The sequence below is a fragment of the Herpailurus yagouaroundi genome, unplaced genomic scaffold (genome assembly GCF_014898765.1).
Source record: "Herpailurus yagouaroundi ecotype Mexico unplaced genomic scaffold, PumYag 195, whole genome shotgun sequence".
NCBI classification, from domain to species: Eukaryota; Metazoa; Chordata; class Mammalia; order Carnivora; family Felidae; genus Herpailurus; species Herpailurus yagouaroundi.
Window position 1 is genome coordinate 1,683,839 of NW_024412426.1, and position 16,178 is coordinate 1,700,016.

A 16,178-nucleotide genomic window follows, 5' to 3' on the forward strand; every position below is an offset into this window, starting at 1 on the left:
GTGTCTCCCTCTCTCTCTCTGACCCTCCCCCGTTCATGCTCTGTCTCTCTCTGTCTCAAAAATAAATAAATGTTAAAAAAAAAATTCAAAAATAAATAAATAAATAAAGGTTTGTGGGTTGGAACCCCGCGTCAGGATCTGTGTGGACAGCTCGGAGCCAGAGCCTGTTTCGGATTCTGTGTCTCCCTCTCTCTCGGCCCTTCCCCCACTCATGCTCTGTCTCTCTCTGTCTCTCAAAAATGTATAAATGTTAAAAAAAAAAAAATTAAAAAAAAGCAAATTCCTACAGACAGGTAAATGCTTGTTCCATTGCTACCACCTGGCCTTTTCCGGTTGGTAGACGCGTGACCCACATCTGGAGGGCAGGACAGGTCTTGTGAGCATCTCTGCATTCCCCACAGCCCCATCACTGTGCCTCATATTCCCAGGTGCTCAGGACTCCCTTCTGGTCTCGCCCCCTTAGCACTGCTCGCTCTGACAAGGGTGGGCCTCAGAGACCTGGGGTTGGGACCAGCCTCCTGGGATGCCCGGGAGTCCGAGCCCCGGGACGGAACCCTCACCTTTCATCCTGTCCATCATCTCCATGGTCTCCCCAAATAACTCCTCTGCTTCTGTCTTGATGCTCAGGATCCGGCTTCCCTGCTCCCCCAGCATGGGGCTACGACCCAACTGGTCCTTCAATTCAGCATATTTTTGCTTTATTCTCTCAAATCCCTGAAAAACATGGAACAATCTCAGTGTCACCATCACCGCCACCCAAAGTTCTAAAGACCTTTGGCTAAAGGTCTCGATACCATCCAGATTAACACACGGGCACGAGGTGCCTCCTGACACTCCCCAGAGGGTTGCTTTTGCCCAGGAAAATCCCTAGGCCACAAACTATACCTTAAATTCCTTCTGTATTTCCCTCCCTCCACCTGAGCTCCTGTCATTTCCTGCCTAACTTCCTGCACGGTGCCAGGCACTTACTTGTCATGTAGCAGCATATTTGGCTGCCTGCCACTATACTGGGACCATGAGAGCCAAAGTTCCTGGTATGCTGGAGACCCAGACCAGAGGCTCTCTGATCACCTCTCTGACATAATTCCAACAATGGTGGGACCCAGGTTAGGCTAAGTCAAGACTGCCTCTCTGGGCTGGGTAGCCACAAAGGGGACAAGTTCTGGACTGGGTACCAACAGACCTGCTTTGTAGGTGAGCTTTGGGCCTGGACAAAGTTACCTGTACATCTGTAAATGGGGAGGGACTGGGTAGATCATTCACAACACCCCTGACCAGCTCCCCAGAGGTGGCCCGAGGTAGAGTCCTGAAGCCCTTTCTGACGATTCTAGAATAACATGTTGGAATTGCTTTCGAACCCAGGGTCTCACAAAGCGTACAGAGTCCTCTCCTGCTGAGGACCCTCACCCTGGCTGTGCTGCCTAGGATGAAGTCTGTCTGCTCGTACCTCCTGGGCGCTCAGCGCCTGCTGTTCAGCGCCTTCCGCGAGCTGCTGGGCCTGAGCTGCCTGTGCCCGCTGCTGCCTAGCCTGCAGGCGGAGCGCCTCCATCCGTGCCCGGAAGTCACCCAGCTGCTCCGTCATGCCGGCCACCAGTCTTTCCGCTGGCCCCAGCACCTGCTGAACCTTTGTGGGGAAAGGGACACCTGGGTTGTGGTGGGTCTCACAAGCGGGGGCCTCGTCCTCCCCCTGCCCGACTCATCAGGCAGCAAAAACTCTCTCCAACCAGGATACCGCTGTTGTCCCCCTGCCGATCCTCTATCTGCCCCCTGACATCCGGGCCCCTCCCTCTCCAGCTCAGCTGCCCCCCGCCCCCACTGCAGCCCAGAGCCCACCCCTGGCCGTCTGCACCCAGCCACAGGACCAGAAAACCAAGGGCTCAAAGCTGGGCCCAGAGCTCATAGTCCTCCCTCTCTAGGTCCCCATCCAAGTCACTTTCTGGCACTTTCTAGCCCTTGTGCCTGAAACTGTCTCTTCATTCTCAAACACGGGGGGAGAAAGCCACACCACGTCACCTCAGCAACCCTTTCCTGGATAAGCCGAAGGGAGCGGCTGGTGCCTTGCATGGTGTCCTGAGCCTCCTGCAGTGCCACTGTGCCCTGACGCAGGTTCCCCACCACATCCTCCACCTGGCCCTCCACCACGTGGGCTCGGCTCCTGGGGACCGAGGAGCGGAGGAGAGCGGAGAGAGAAGGAGTGAGCAACAGTGAATGAATAGATGTGTGGCTCAACTCGTGCAGTAGTTCAAGAGAACATCCTTCCCAGCTAATCAGGGAAGATTAATTCAGTAGCTTTTCCATCCCAAGGCCCCGCCAAGCAGGCGTGGTATCAATGTGGGTGTTATGTCCGAGATACCCTTCGGGCACAGTTTCCAATGTGGAAGACAGGGTCACGCGAGTAAAGTTTCCCGTGGATCCTGTTTATCACCTCACCATCCCCCCCACCACGGCAAGCACCCCTCCTGTCCCCCAGCCCTCTGCACCCCTCTGATATGTACAGATTCTCTTCCCTCTTCCCGCAACCAAAGGAGTTGGGGAGCAAAGCAGCAGGCCAACCCTGGGCAGGGAGAAGCTCAGGGCCCAGGGCCATACCTGGCCTGCTCAGCCTCAACCTGGAGCCTGCGAGCCCGAGCAATGTCCTTCTTGGTCTGCGACAGCACCAGGTCCACATTGGGTAGCCTGGCTGCGATGGCCTGGATCTCATTCATCTTCCGCAGGACGGTGGCGGAGTCCGTGGGCAGCCACAGGGCCAGCACGGCCTCACTGACCTCCTGGATGGTGGCTGCATCAGTGTCAGGGTCTGGAAGACAAGCCGTCCATCAGACCGGGGGAGTCTAGCCCCCCAAAATGAGAGGCTTCTCCGGGCCGAGCAACGCCATGGGAAGCGCCACGGTGACATCTCGGCCCCGGCCGCCCGCGGAGCTGCTGCGCCCTCTCAGGCGCACTCGGGTGCCCATTCTCGGTTTCCGGGAACGCTGCAGGAGGATGATTGTGGACACAGCTGTGGCAGCTCCGTGTCTGGTGCCACAGGAAGCTGCAGGCTGGAGAGAAGGAGGTGGTGCCAGCCAGCTGGTACAGCACAATGCCTGGAGCACAAACATAATCAGCCCTAGACTGGGGAGAGCGGCCAGCAACTGGAACTGACTGCTTCCTTGGCAGTGAGACCCCTTCCACGCGCCCCTCCTCAGGCCAGAGTGCTCATTTTTGCAAAGGCAGAGAAAGATTGCCAGGTCTTTGCTCAAATGTCACCTTCTCGGGGAGGCCGCCCCTGGCCATCCGATCTAGAGTTGCAACCTTCACCTGTGCCAATGCCCCTTATCCTCCTTCTCTGCTTTATCTTTCTCCCTAGCATCTATTGCCTCCCACATGCCGAACCCTTAACTCATGTCTCTGGTTTTCTGTCTGTTACCCCACTAGAAGCTCCACGATGGCGGTGCCTGGGCGTCATCCGTATCCCTGGCCCCTGCCGTGGTGCCTGGCCCCTGGAGGCACTTGGTGTTTGCAGAGTGAATGAATGACTAAAGGCCCTCCAGACCCAGGCCTCTCCTTTACTATTCAAGCAAACTGGGACAAGTCAAATGGCTTCTCTAAGCTCAGTTTCCAGATCTGTGAAATGGAAATAAGGATCCTCAACCCGAAGGGACGAAATGAAACACTCAATCAGCAAGGGTCTTACAACCAACTCTGAGTCAGAGAATAAGGTCAGACGTAGAAGTACTATCTCCTCCCTATGTCTCCCTTTCACTTGTACACATTCCAGGTTCAGACGTGGTAGGAGAGGGGGCACCTGCCCACCCAGATGCTTTGTCCTGGGGCTTGGGGCCAGAATGTGGGCGACTGAGACCGCAAATCAAATCAGACTCAGTCCCTATCCTTACAGAGCTCAAAGCCTAGTGGGACAGACAAACACATAACAAGGAAGGCCAGCCTGAGTGATGAGGTTGAGCACAGGGAGCTCAGACAGCCACTGGAGGAGCGCCTAACCACATCTGATGGGTCCGGTGAGGGGGTGGTCAGGGGGGCTCCTGGAGAATGGGCCATCTAAAGGATTCTTATAGGGGGAGTAGGAATGAGCCAGGTCAAGAGAGGTGGGACAGGGGAGCAATCCAGGAAGAAAAATATTAACAAAACTGTGTGTGTGTGTGTGTGTGTGTGTGTGTGTGCGTGTGTGTTTAACAGTACAGCAACCTACAGTGTGGACAAAGAATGAGAAGAATCCCACCCACATTCCCTCCAAGCTGGATGCTCTTAGGCAGGTTACTTAACCTCCCTGTGCCTGGAGTCCCCTGCTACAAAGTGGTAGGCAGTCACGATTAAATAACGCAACACCTAGGAGGCACTTAGACCAGTGCCAGGCACTTAGTAAGAACTCAGTAAGCCGGAGCTATTTTTGTTAATTCCATTTGAAAACCTGGGAAAGACCACGGGTCCTCCTTCCTCCAGGGCCCTTCCACACACCCCACGCACCGACCCTGTGCGCAGCAGCCACTGGTACCTGCACCTCCTACACAGTACTCTAGAGGCCAAAACCCATCCCCATGGGCACTGTGAGAACTGTCCTGGGCCCTTCACAGGTGCAGGCTTTCCCACATCCTGCACCTTCTCCTTGCCCCTGATCCTGTCAAAGGACTTGACCTGAGGCACACGTATAACATAGAAAACAAAAGGGTCCCCTCAGCCCAGTGACTCCCTGCTTGTTCATGTGAGCCCAGGCTACACCCCAAAGAGAGACTTCCTACCCCCTAGCCAGGGCTGACACCATTCAGCCTTCACTGGGCTTGGCTTGGGGGAAGATCTTATCTATGAGTCTGAACCCCAAATTTTGGCCTGCCCCTTTGTCCAGGTTTCTTTTTTTTTTAATGTTTATTTATTTTTGAGAGAGACAAAGAGAGTGTGAGCAGGGGAGGGGCAGAAAGAGAGGGAGACAGAGGATCTGAAGCAGGTTCTGTGCTGAGAGCAGAGAGCCAGGGGCTCAAACTCATGAACCATGAGATCACGATCTGAGCTGAAGTCGGAGGCTAGTTACCGACTGAGCCACCCAGGCACCCCTGTCCATGTTTCTTGAGCACCATTTCCCTACAACCACTCTCTCCCATTCTGGGGTTCCCTGGGAGTCTGACTCCAGCCTGACCTCAGGCAAGCCATGGCTCCCAACAGATCCTCCCTGCCTCTCTCCAACCTGCCTGTTTGGAGCAAAGGCATTGCAAGAGTAGCACGAAGAGGCCTGTTGTAACACCAAGCCCTCAGCTCATATTAACTGGGCTCCCAGCCAAGCAAATTCCCTGGCAGGGAACAGAACTCTAATAATATCAACTCATATTCCTGAGGCAACTTTAATTTTTCAAAGCACACTTTACATCAGTTACTAGATCCCCAGAATCAACGTGAAATACTACCATCCCAGCTCGCAGAAGTGAAAGGTGAGGCAAAGAGAAAAGCAACCTGCTCAAAGTCACAGGTTTCCTGAGTGCTATCCAGGAATCTTTCCACTCCCAGGGCACCAACAGAGGGGATCTGGTTCATTTATTCATTCAACCGACACCGGGTGCTTTTCTGTGTCTGGCCTCATGCGGGGCGCCAGTGACACAGTGAATAAGACAGGCAGCCGTCCCTGCCCTCCTGCAGTTTAGAGTCTAGTGGACAGACAGACAGTGCATCCCGAGACGAATGAATTCAACAACCACAGGCTCAGAGCAAAGCAATGAAGGTCAGACGCTGGGAGCGGTGGTGGGGGTTGGGGGGATTGGGAGTGGGTACCAGATGGGGTGGTCAGGAAAGCGCCTCTAGGGAGATGATATTTAAATTGAGACCATAAGGAATAGAATCAGCAGCCTTGGAAAGAGCATTCCAGGCAGAGAAAGAGCAAGTGTAAGTCTCTGAGGTGGATAAGAGCCAGCCTGTTCAAGGATGGGCAGTGAGCAAAGCAGTGAAGACACGGCCACACCCGGGAGGTGAGCAGAGGCCACAGTAACTCCAAGAATGAGGGGAAGCCAGTGAGGGATTTGAAGCATTTTTTCAAAGATGTTTTAGGTTGTTCTGTTGAGAGTGAACTGTAAGGGAGCAGGGGTGGGGGAGGGAGAATAAGTGAAGGGCTGTGGCAGCCATCCAGGCGAGTGGTGGGCACCTGGCCCAGGTGGCCTGGAGGCCAGGGAAGGAGGCAGCCAGCTGCTGTGTCAGGGACAGGGAATGGAGGGTCTAGGGCCCTCTCAGGCCGAAGGAGAGAAAGGGCCAGGCTCACCTGACAGGAAGTCTCGGACCTGCTGGATGAGGCGTCGTGTGCGTCTGACATCTTCCTCCATCTGGGAGCGGCTGGCGCTCACCTGGGTCTCCAGGCGCTGAGCATCTGACTGCACCTTCGAGGCGGCCTCCTCTGCTGCCCTGATCTACCAACACACGCTATGGGTCAGCAGCGATCAAGGCCCCAGGAGAGCCTCGCAGCAGCCCTCAGGGATTCTGTGGACACCCGCTACCCTATATCTACCAGGGAAACATTTGTTGCTAACCTGGTTTGGCTCTGGAAAAAATGATGTAGAGTCAGGTAGAAAACACAACACAACAAAACAAAACCCTCAGAACATTGGCCCCAAACTCTACGTCTCTCTTGCTGTGGGGCCTCAGACAAGTCACCTAACATCCCTGGGCTTTTGTCTCCTGGCTGTGAAATAAAAACTGACCTGCCCCAGGGATCCCATCCCCTTCACCTTTCTCTACATGTGCCCACCCCACCTTGGCTGCACCCACCATCTGCCTGGTCTGCTGGAGCTGGGTGTTGAAATCCTGCAGCTGCCTGGCCACCTGGCCCGCAGTCTGGAAGGCCCCACCCGCTTTGGGGAGGACGCCTCTGCAGTGAGAGCCACAGGCCGTGCCGTTGTCTCGGGGACACAGCTCTCCAGGGCACGCTCCTGGGGTACAGGCCGTCTGCCTGGAGCCCCCACAGAGCTGTGGAGAGAAGGAGATGTCAAAGAGGGTACCCAAGGCTCTTCAACAACCACCCCTGTCCCACACCCAAGAAACAAACCGCCAGACATCTCCATAGCAACCAGGCACCAGAAACTTGTTTCCTTGGCAACCACTGAGCACACCGTGAGGGGCCAAAGATTGGGATGGGTGGGGGAGTAGGGTAGGGTCACAGTGCCCTCGTAGGAAAAGTATGGCAGCAGTTGGCGTGTGACAGACTGAAGCAGGGAGATCCAAGAAGTGGGGCTCCATGCCATGAGTCACCTTGTTGATGGTGGGCATCAGATCAGGCAAGGAAGCCATCCCCAGGCTCAGAGCTGCGAGCTGGGGACCTCCGGCTCCCGTTCCTCCTCCCACCTGCCCCTCCAGCCTCTCTGCCTCTCTCCGGCTGTCCCTGAGCTGGAGGAGCAGGTGGGAGCCGTCGGAGACCTGCTGAGCAGCCTGGGAGGACCGCTGGTAGGCTGCAGTCAGCACCCGGAAGGCCCCTGTAGGAAGACGAGGGGAGAACTGAGCCGCCGCTGGCCCTGGAGGCCGGGAGACGGAGGGCAAGCAAGAGCGGAGCCCAGGTGCGGTGTGGCGTGGCCACGCATACCTAAAGGATCCGTACTGCTTATCCTTTCAAACTGTTCCTTCTTGCTCTGATATATAATGAGCAGGCGATTGAAGCTTCTGTCCAGATTCTCCAGGTCTCCCGGGAGGGACAAGGTCTCCTCCTCTAGGGCCAGATCAGGCTGCAGGCCCTGGAGAGTCCGCCTGAGACGGGAGAAGAGCTTTGGCTAAGATGTGGGAAGGAGGCTGCCTCCCCAGAACCCGGCAGCCCCTCGGAGAAACCTCTCTGAGTCAGGAAAAAGGCAACAGAATGCAGACCCTGCAGGCTGAGGAGGGATCTGCTGGAGAGCCAGCACAACCTGCCCCCCACCCCTGTCCCTCGGCAGGCAGATCGCAGGAAACTCTCCTTCCCTGACCTGTGTGCTTCAACCTTCCTGAGCCTGCGCCACCTCCATAGCAGGCTTCCACGAGGAGCATCACCCTAACCCGTTTCTCCCCAGCTCGCTGCAGGCTGGCTTCAGCCACCGCCTGTACCACCTGTATTGCCTGCTTGCTGGGCTCCCAAGTCTCTTCTCTACAGACCATGCCTCCCATGAGCACCTGTAGCCGCGACCCACTGGTCATCTCCACCCAAAGGGGGTCAGGATCCATCAGCCCTGGCGCACAACCATTGAGTTTTCAGAGATTCCTCTTTCCCCATCTCCTTGGCTGGTCTACCAACCACAAACTCCCCCCCCCCCCCCCCGTCGCCGACCCCCGCAAGCTTTGCATCCTTCACCTACGGGCTTTGCTCTGGCATAGAACATCTTTCCATACCTGCATTTCCAGTCTACCAAATACCTATGGACTCACTACTGAATTTTGAGACTTAGGTCAATCACACACCTGGATGGCTCTGGGCACTGAGAAAGTCAACTAGTGCTTGGGGAATGCAAACTAATTATAGAAACTTCCAGAACCGAACCTTACAAGAAGACACCCCTGCTGGTAGGAAGGAGGTGTGGGTGGGACCGCTCCCATTCCAAAGGCAAACACAAGTTATTTTTAGAGCCCCTGCCTCTCCAATGCCCTGCACCAGGGTGACTAATCCAGAGAGCTGACTCTCTCCCACAGGCAGCACCGGGGACTTACTTGAAAGAGCCCTGGGGCTCTTGCCTGCACTCTGAGTCCCAGCTCTGCCCCTCAGTGGCCACGTGACTCTGTCACATCCCCTATCTGTGCCTGTTTCCCCATCTGCAAAATGCAAGTAATAACACCCACCACCCCAACCTCATAGGAGTGTTGCAACAGTTCAAAAAAAGAGCATATGTGAAAATGCTCTGTAAACTGTAAAGGGCTGTACAGTGGAAAGAAGGACCAGTGTGTGCCACTTATGTGAACCCGTGTGATGTAATTCCTCCAAGTGTTTGGCAGGGAAAGGGGAATTACCTGATGGAGAAAATGGCATTGGCCACCTGGGACACCTCCTGCTCGGTGACCGAGGCACTGGCGAGAATTGCTTGGATCTGCTCCATCTTGCTCTTTGCACCCATGATCCGGGCAGTCAGGCCAGGATCCTCCAGACCCAGCCCTGGCCACAGGCTGGCAGTGGCATTGTGCAGGCCGCTGAGGCGCAAGGCCTGCCCCCGGAGGTCAGCATCGTAGCTCTGGAAGCAAGGGTGGCAGGCCACACACACTGGATAGCGGTCACAGTAACCTCGTTGGCATTGGTCACAGCGGGGTCCGGTCAAGCCAGGGCGGCAGAGGCAGCGGCCCGAGGCCTTGTCACAGCCTGGGCCCTCTGTTCCCCGGAAGTCACAGTCACAGGCTAAGGCGGGGAAAAAATGATGGTCAAGGTCGGGGGGTCAGGAAGATAAAGGCACCTTGTGGGGAGAGCCTGAAGCGGAGGCCTATCTTCAGGGCCTGTCTACGTGGCTTAGAATAATAGACCGCCAAGGCCAGAATAAAATCAGGGCAATGCAAGCAACGAAAGCAAGCCCTTAATTTAGCACCTACTGTGCGCCAGGCACAGCTCTAAGTCAGACACTCACCCACTCACACATGAACTCGCTTTAACTTCGCAGCCACTCTGTGATAGAGTTAACCTCCCTTATTTTCCCATTTGTAGAGATGAAGCAACAAGGCACAGAGCTGTTAAGTACAATGTGCCCGCAGGAAACTGAGGCCTTGGCGAAAACAACCCACACCAAGTCACTCGGCAGGACAGAGGCCACGCGGAGACCAGAGTTGGGTCTGGGCGCTCCAAGTCCCATACTCTTGTGGCTACTTGTCAAACTGACTCTAGGGAAATTTAGACCTTTCCCTCAAGACTCACTTTCTCCATCTAGGAGGGAACCTCTCCCCTTCCTGCCCCTGCCCCGGGGAGGGCTTCTGGGAAATGCTTTCTCGGGGAAGTGGGGGGCAAAGCAACCCTCCTGTCGTGGAGGCAGGGGGGCGGCCTGACGTCAGCCGGCCCTGGGGTTGGGAGGCTAAGTGGGCTGGCTGGCTGGAGCAGTTGTGGGGAACCTGTGCTCTCACAGAGCTGCCAGGACCCACACCACCTGTCCAGTATGAGATGTCCTCCCCAACCACAGACCCACCCACCGGCCCTCCACCAGGAGCCCGCCCAAGCACCACCCCCGCCCCCCCTGCTCCCATTGCCTCAGCATCGTGCCTCTCAGGAAGCACCCACCACGGCATCCTGTGCCTGTGTCTCCATAGGTCCGGTCAGGACACTGGCGGAGGGCTGCAGCGTCGCAGGTCAGGCCACCGAACCCTTCTCGACAGGGGCACTGCCCTGTGAACTGTGAGGGAGAGCATTGTGAGGGGACCTCCCTCGCAGGCCTGGCCTTGCCCTGGAATCGGGGGCCGTGTGCCAGATCCCTGGTCAGCACACAGAGCCCGGGACTGCCTACAGAGCGAGTGTGCCCCCCAAAACAATGGCTCCCATTCAAAGACAAGCTCTGAAGGCAAGGCCCCTGAACGGCCCTACAGAAGGTGTGACGAATCTGGCATTGCAGAAGCCTCAGAGTCACAGAGGGAGAGAGGATGGGGACAGAACCAGACCAGTCTGACTTCGGAAAGACCAGAAGGGCAGCGCTGGGGGGAGGCAGAGGCTGGTGGGCAAGACCCCTTTCCTCCTCGTACCTGGTTGCACTGGGGGCTGAGGGAGTTGTGAGGGTCACAGGCACACGGCTCACAGCCCCGACCGCTGGCCAGCTTCCAGTGGTAGGGAGCGCACTGGTCACATTTGGGGCCCACCACGTGGGGCAGACACAGGCAGTGCCCGCTCTCCTCATCACACGGCATGTCCCGACGAGACCCCAGGATGTTGCAGTCACAGCCTGCAGGAGGGAGGGGAACTGAGCTCACAAGACAACCAAAATGCACCCCTAGGGGACACACATCAGGGAGACAACCCAACCCGGGAAAAGAACCAGGCAGCATCGTTCTTTCCAGAGAACCTGCCTGCCCGACTCACGAGGCCACTGCACTTTCCTCCCTGGCACCTGGCAGCTTGGCCACCCACCCTCCATCTCCTCCATCTCCCTCCGGGCCGACTCAGTCCCACCTTCTAACCTGGGCCTGTGCTGCCACCTGCTGGAGGCCCATGGCACAGCATCCGGCACACACCACAGAGAGGCACTCACGACTCTGGTGGCCGGTGCAATCTTCCCCGTGATATCCCAGACTGGGTCCTCCCTACTCACGGTGGCAGCCCTGTGGGTTAGCATAGGTGAGTCCTGTAAATCCCGGCTTGCACAGGTCACAGCGCTCCCCCTGCACATGCTCCTTGCACACGCACTGCCCAGTCACTGGGTCGCAGGGAACGCCCGGCACTGCCCCATCGGGATCACACTCGCAGGCTGAGAGACAGAAGCAGCCACCACAGCAAGAAGAAAGAAGAAAAACAGAAAGTTCAGAGCAGACTGTAGAAGCCAGACTGCCTGGTTCAAACCTTTATTCCAGCACGTACTGGCTTACAACCTTACAACCTTAGTCAAGTTACTTGAGCCCCCGGTGCCTCAGTTTCCCCATCTGTAAAATGGGGATAATTATACAACGCTCATGGGTTTCCTGTCAGAAACAACTGAGTAAATGAAAGGCGGGTAGAACAGCGCTTGGCACACGTTAAGTACTATAGAAGTTTTTATTGTCGTTGTTTGCCGAACGACTACTATATGCCAAGCGCTGAGCCGTGCACGCATGCATGTTGCCTTATGAAATCCTCAGGATAACCCTGAGGTTACTCAAGGCCACACAGCAAGCAACTGCAGGAAACAGAAGTCAACTCTTTCCATAAATAATATCAACAGGAAGTGAACTAGCTTTCTTCAACTCCCACACCTAGGCCTCTCGGCAAGCCTTTCAGAATGCAGATTCTTCCTTCGTCTAAAAAGTCTGGTGATTAACCCCTCCTGACTCAGATTGCTTCAGTCCATTTTGCTCTCTCTCATGTACAAACTCACTGGCCCCTGTGAACGTGCTAAGTCACTCCTGGGAGTTCGGTGCATATGCTCATTCACCAAACATTTCCTCAGCACCAGCCATGTGCCTGTCATTGCAGGAGGGCCCAAGGATATGAGACACAACCTTTGCCATGGAGGAGTTCTCGATATTGGGGGACATGGAAAAACATGGAGCAAACCTCAATACAACATGGTAAAGGCAATAGCATGTATACGGACGAAGTACTTATTCTGCCTTTTCCAGGTATGATTTACATTGCCAAACAGTGTGTGTGTTTCTCGACAGCAGGAACTATATCTTATATTTACTTTTGTCCCTCCTGTGTCCAAAATAAGGGCTACGTAGGGGCGCCTGGGTGGCTCAGTTGGTTAAGCATCTGACTTCCACTCAGGTCATGATCTCGCAGTTTGTGAGTTCGAGCCCTGCATCGAGCTGTGTACTGACAGCTCGGAGCCTAGAGCTGCTTCACATTCTGTGTCTCCCTCTCTCTGCCCCTCCCCTGTTTACGCTCTGTCCCTCTCTCTCAAAAATAAATGAACATTAAGCAATTTTTTTAATTAAAAAAAATCAGGGCTACATAATGATTGATTGACTGATGGATTGATGGTCCAGAGAGGTAAAGTGATTTGCTTAGACGTGCCCAGCTAAGTTAAAACAACTCCCCACAAGTACTGGCAAACAACAAAGTCTTCACGCTTCCTGAGGGCTTGTGTGTCCCCAGGGACACGTGCTCCGTCGTACCTAGAGAGGATGGGGAGTAATAGGCAGATGATATGCTAGGTCCCCAGAGCCCCTACTCACGGATACAGGTCTCTTGAATGGGAGCTCCAGGACGCCGGTTGCGGAAATAGTGCAGCTGACACCGCTCACAGTTCTTGCCCTCGGTGTGGTCCCGGCAGTCGTCACACACACCTCCGTGCGCCCCCTGGCTAGCGGCGAACACAGCTGGGTCGAAGTGACAGGTCTCAGAGTGCCCATTGCAGTCGCACGCTGCAAAAGGACATTCCCAGGGCTGACCGTAGGCCAGCACCACCACCATCCACAAAGCATATGCCATGCTAATGCACTAGCATCTCTTGCAACTCTGCAAGATGTTCAGGTTCAGGAAATGGGGAAACTGAGGCCCGAGGAGCCTTGTGTGACTTATTTAAGGTTATATGGCCAGTAAGAAAGCAGAGCAGGGTAAGAATTCAGGCCTCTTAACTCCCAATGTGGAGACTCACCTGAGAATAATGTCTGCGTTGGGCCAGAGAGAGAGACCTTTGAATGGTCCACCCCAACCCCACCTCCCCACCCCGACTGCCACCGCGGATCTCCTCCTGGGCCACTGCCTCTCTCTGGGCTGGGGATCCTTCTTTCCCTCCCTTGTGCAGAGAAAGGCCCTGACTGCAGGGGCTCCTGTGAAGCAGGGAACCAGATAAGTCCTACACAGGACAAGACCAGTGGAGGACACAGAAGATAGAGGATCTGAGGTTACCATGAAGCCATGTGGCATGAGAAGCAAGGACCAGCCTTGGTCTCTTCAGGCCTGGCTGAGGAAAAAGTCTGGGGAGGCAGAGGGCAGGTGCAACCTAAACTCTCTCCATCCGCACAGAGCAAGGAGAGCTTACATTGCAGGGGTGCAATTAAGGTTAAACTTAAATAATAAAGAATAGACTCTCCCTGTGTCCCAGGTGAGATCATTGAGGCCCAGAGGGGCCAGCACCCCAGCCAGTCACTACAGGGGAGGAGGTGAGTTCTGGACCATACGTTGGCACTCATGGGGGTCCTGGTCATCTGCAGGTCTCCAGGGCCGATTGTTGTAGAAGGGCGCACAGCGTTCACAATTGGGGCCGGCGGTGTTGTGTTGACAGACACAGATATCGTGGACCTGGAAAAGGGGCCACCAGCCATCAGGAATAATCATCAGAGGGATGTCCCAGAAATGGACCTGCCCTCTACCCACCCCACCCCCACCACAACTCAGGGTCCAGCTCAGACCCCACCCCCTCCAGACTTCACTCGGCTCCAGTGACACTCTCAGCTGCCCGCTTGTGTGCTGGTGTGTGTGTGTGTGTGTGTGTGTGCGCACATGCTCAGATGCATGTACCTGCCCTCCTATTCTTACTAGGTATTTAAAAAGCTCATTCTTTGCCCTTGAACATCCCCGTGATGCCCAGTCCAAAGCAGCACCTGGAAGGTTCCCAGACACCCTTACTGGTAAACGATGGTTCTGGAAGCTTGTGGACCCTCTGCAGATTTATATTCCAGCAATCTTTGACTGCGACTGATTGTCTAATGGGACTGCTATGATGAATTGTTACCAGACTTATTAAGATATAAAAATAGAATAGCTATTGTGTGCTCATTGTCTTCCAAATTAAGCCCCACACCCTCAGCCTGGCATTAAAGACTCCTACCATGTCTGCTTCATCTTTATTTCCCACTCGGAACAGTACAGCCAAGCTGAACCTCCAGCCGCGTCCTGTCCAAGCCCTGCTTTCCCCCACCTCTTAGCCTTTACTGATGTTTTTCTTCCTGCTTGGTATTCCCTTCTTTCTCTGGTAAGATCCTGCCAGCTAGAATGGCACCTTCTTCCCCAGGCCTCCCTGGTTCCCCTAATTCCGTGGATCTCAACCCTGGGTGCAACTCCAGAATCACGTGGGAAGCTTTTTAAGAACTACCATTGCCAGGCCCAACTCGATCCAGATCTCAAGGACAAGGCCCAGGCATTGGTACTTTTTAAAGTGGTGATTCCACTGTGCAGCCAGAGTTGAGAGCCCCTGGGGCTGGTGTGCCCTATCCCGCCCCTACATCCCACAGCATATTGTATTCCTCATCTATCAGCAATCCTGTTCTGCCTGGGTTCTGCTCATTTGTCTCCAGGCCCTAATAGATGACACATTCCTAGAGCTGGTGTCCCCTCTGGCCAACTCTGCAGCCCTGGGTAGAGGCTGGCCCAGAAGTGGGAAGGATGCAGCTGGCCAGAGCTCTTTTCACCTGTATTTCCCTCTAGGCCCTTCTACGTGATTTCTTAGTGCCCCTCCATCACTAGGGTAAATGAGCTCCCATACGTTAGTAGAAGAGCTGAAGCTCCAAAGAATAGAAATGACAGCTTCTTCTGCTTCTGAGCGCAAAGTTGTCACTCTACGGATGCTTCCCGTGTGTGGTTTCACAGCAAACCCCCCAGGGTTGCTGGTGAAGTTGGAGCTTCCCTCTCCCATCCCTGATGCATCCATCTGACTCATTAGTCAGATGGTCTGGGGTACTTTTAGCATCCACGTTAGACTCTGTTCTCTCTCACCTTCCCTGTATCTCACCACTAGATGGGACTCTAGAGTCCCCAAACCAGTGGCTCTCCACCCTGGCAGTGCTGAGAATCACCTGGGAGCTTTAAAAACCGATAATAAACTTGGAGTATCTGAGGATGGAGGTCTGGGCACTTTCTTTTTTTTTTTTTTAGCTCCCCAGGAAGTTAAAACGTGTAGCCAGGATTAAGCAGCATCATCTTAAGCGCCAGGCAAGACCCACAGATTTGCTTATGTGTAACTGAAAAACAAACCATTACAAACCATAAGGCAGGCTTAAAGAAGTGCTACAAAATTCTGATCTTTGAAATAATAATTAGACTCTTTTTCAGTGTTGCTAAAAGGTTAAATACCCAAGTTTTAAATTCAGTGCCCTCCTTGTTTTATAGGCGCCCCAAGAATGTCCTCAGTCTGCTTTGGTCTTGCTCTCTCCCCTCAGCCCTTCCCACCCAGGGCTGTCACCTGCACAGCGGTAGAGGGGCTGGAAGAGGCTCCAGGCTTAGGGGCACAGCGGTCAGCGTGGCCATGACAGAAGCAGCTCCCCTGTAGACGCAACTGGGACACTGCATAGTAGGCGCTGGGGGCGTGGTAGCCTCTCTGGGGCACAGGGGCCAGCCTGGTGAAGTTGATTCTCAAGTTTGTGATTTCCCCCAGCTCTGAGAGGGGGAAAACAACACAGAGGGAGGGGATTGGGGAAGGGAAAATGAAGAAAGGAAGTTAGAGGCAAATAGTCTCCTAGGGCAGGACAGATAAGGAAAGAAATTCTGATCTCACCATCTGGTCTTCCCTGCCTCCATAAGGTTGGTTATATGAGGGGCCATCCTCCTCAGCCCTCAACCCTCCCCAGCAGGAAAGACCCCTGCACTCCAACCCAGGCCTCCTGAGTCTACCACAGAGCCTGATGGAATAAGCAGGGTGAGTATTAAATCCAACCATATT

The 16,178-nt window shown here is 54.8% G+C and overlaps 1 protein-coding gene across 5 annotated transcripts in view; it reads right to left on the minus strand.

The window, feature by feature from the left end:
* Positions 1–16,178, minus strand: part of LAMB3 (laminin subunit beta 3) — a 62,619-nt gene that overhangs the window by 1,827 nt on the left and 44,614 nt on the right. For all 5 annotated transcript variants that reach the window (XM_040446329.1, XM_040446325.1, XM_040446326.1 and 2 more), the window contains 15 exons: positions 15,702–15,895; positions 13,702–13,822; positions 12,754–12,942; positions 11,193–11,348; positions 10,630–10,826; positions 10,175–10,286; positions 8,932–9,310; positions 7,547–7,707; positions 7,219–7,439; positions 6,739–6,936; positions 6,236–6,380; positions 2,590–2,797; positions 2,014–2,155; positions 1,448–1,624; positions 561–714 (listed from right to left, as the gene is read on the minus strand). In XM_040446329.1, coding sequence (XP_040302263.1) covers positions 561–714; positions 1,448–1,624; positions 2,014–2,155; positions 2,590–2,797; positions 6,236–6,380; positions 6,739–6,936; positions 7,219–7,439; positions 7,547–7,707; positions 8,932–9,310; positions 10,175–10,286; positions 10,630–10,826; positions 11,193–11,348; positions 12,754–12,942; positions 13,702–13,822; positions 15,702–15,895 — 2,754 coding nt within the window. The remainder of the gene's footprint in view (positions 1–560; positions 715–1,447; positions 1,625–2,013; positions 2,156–2,589; positions 2,798–6,235; positions 6,381–6,738; positions 6,937–7,218; positions 7,440–7,546; positions 7,708–8,931; positions 9,311–10,174; positions 10,287–10,629; positions 10,827–11,192; positions 11,349–12,753; positions 12,943–13,701; positions 13,823–15,701; positions 15,896–16,178) is intronic.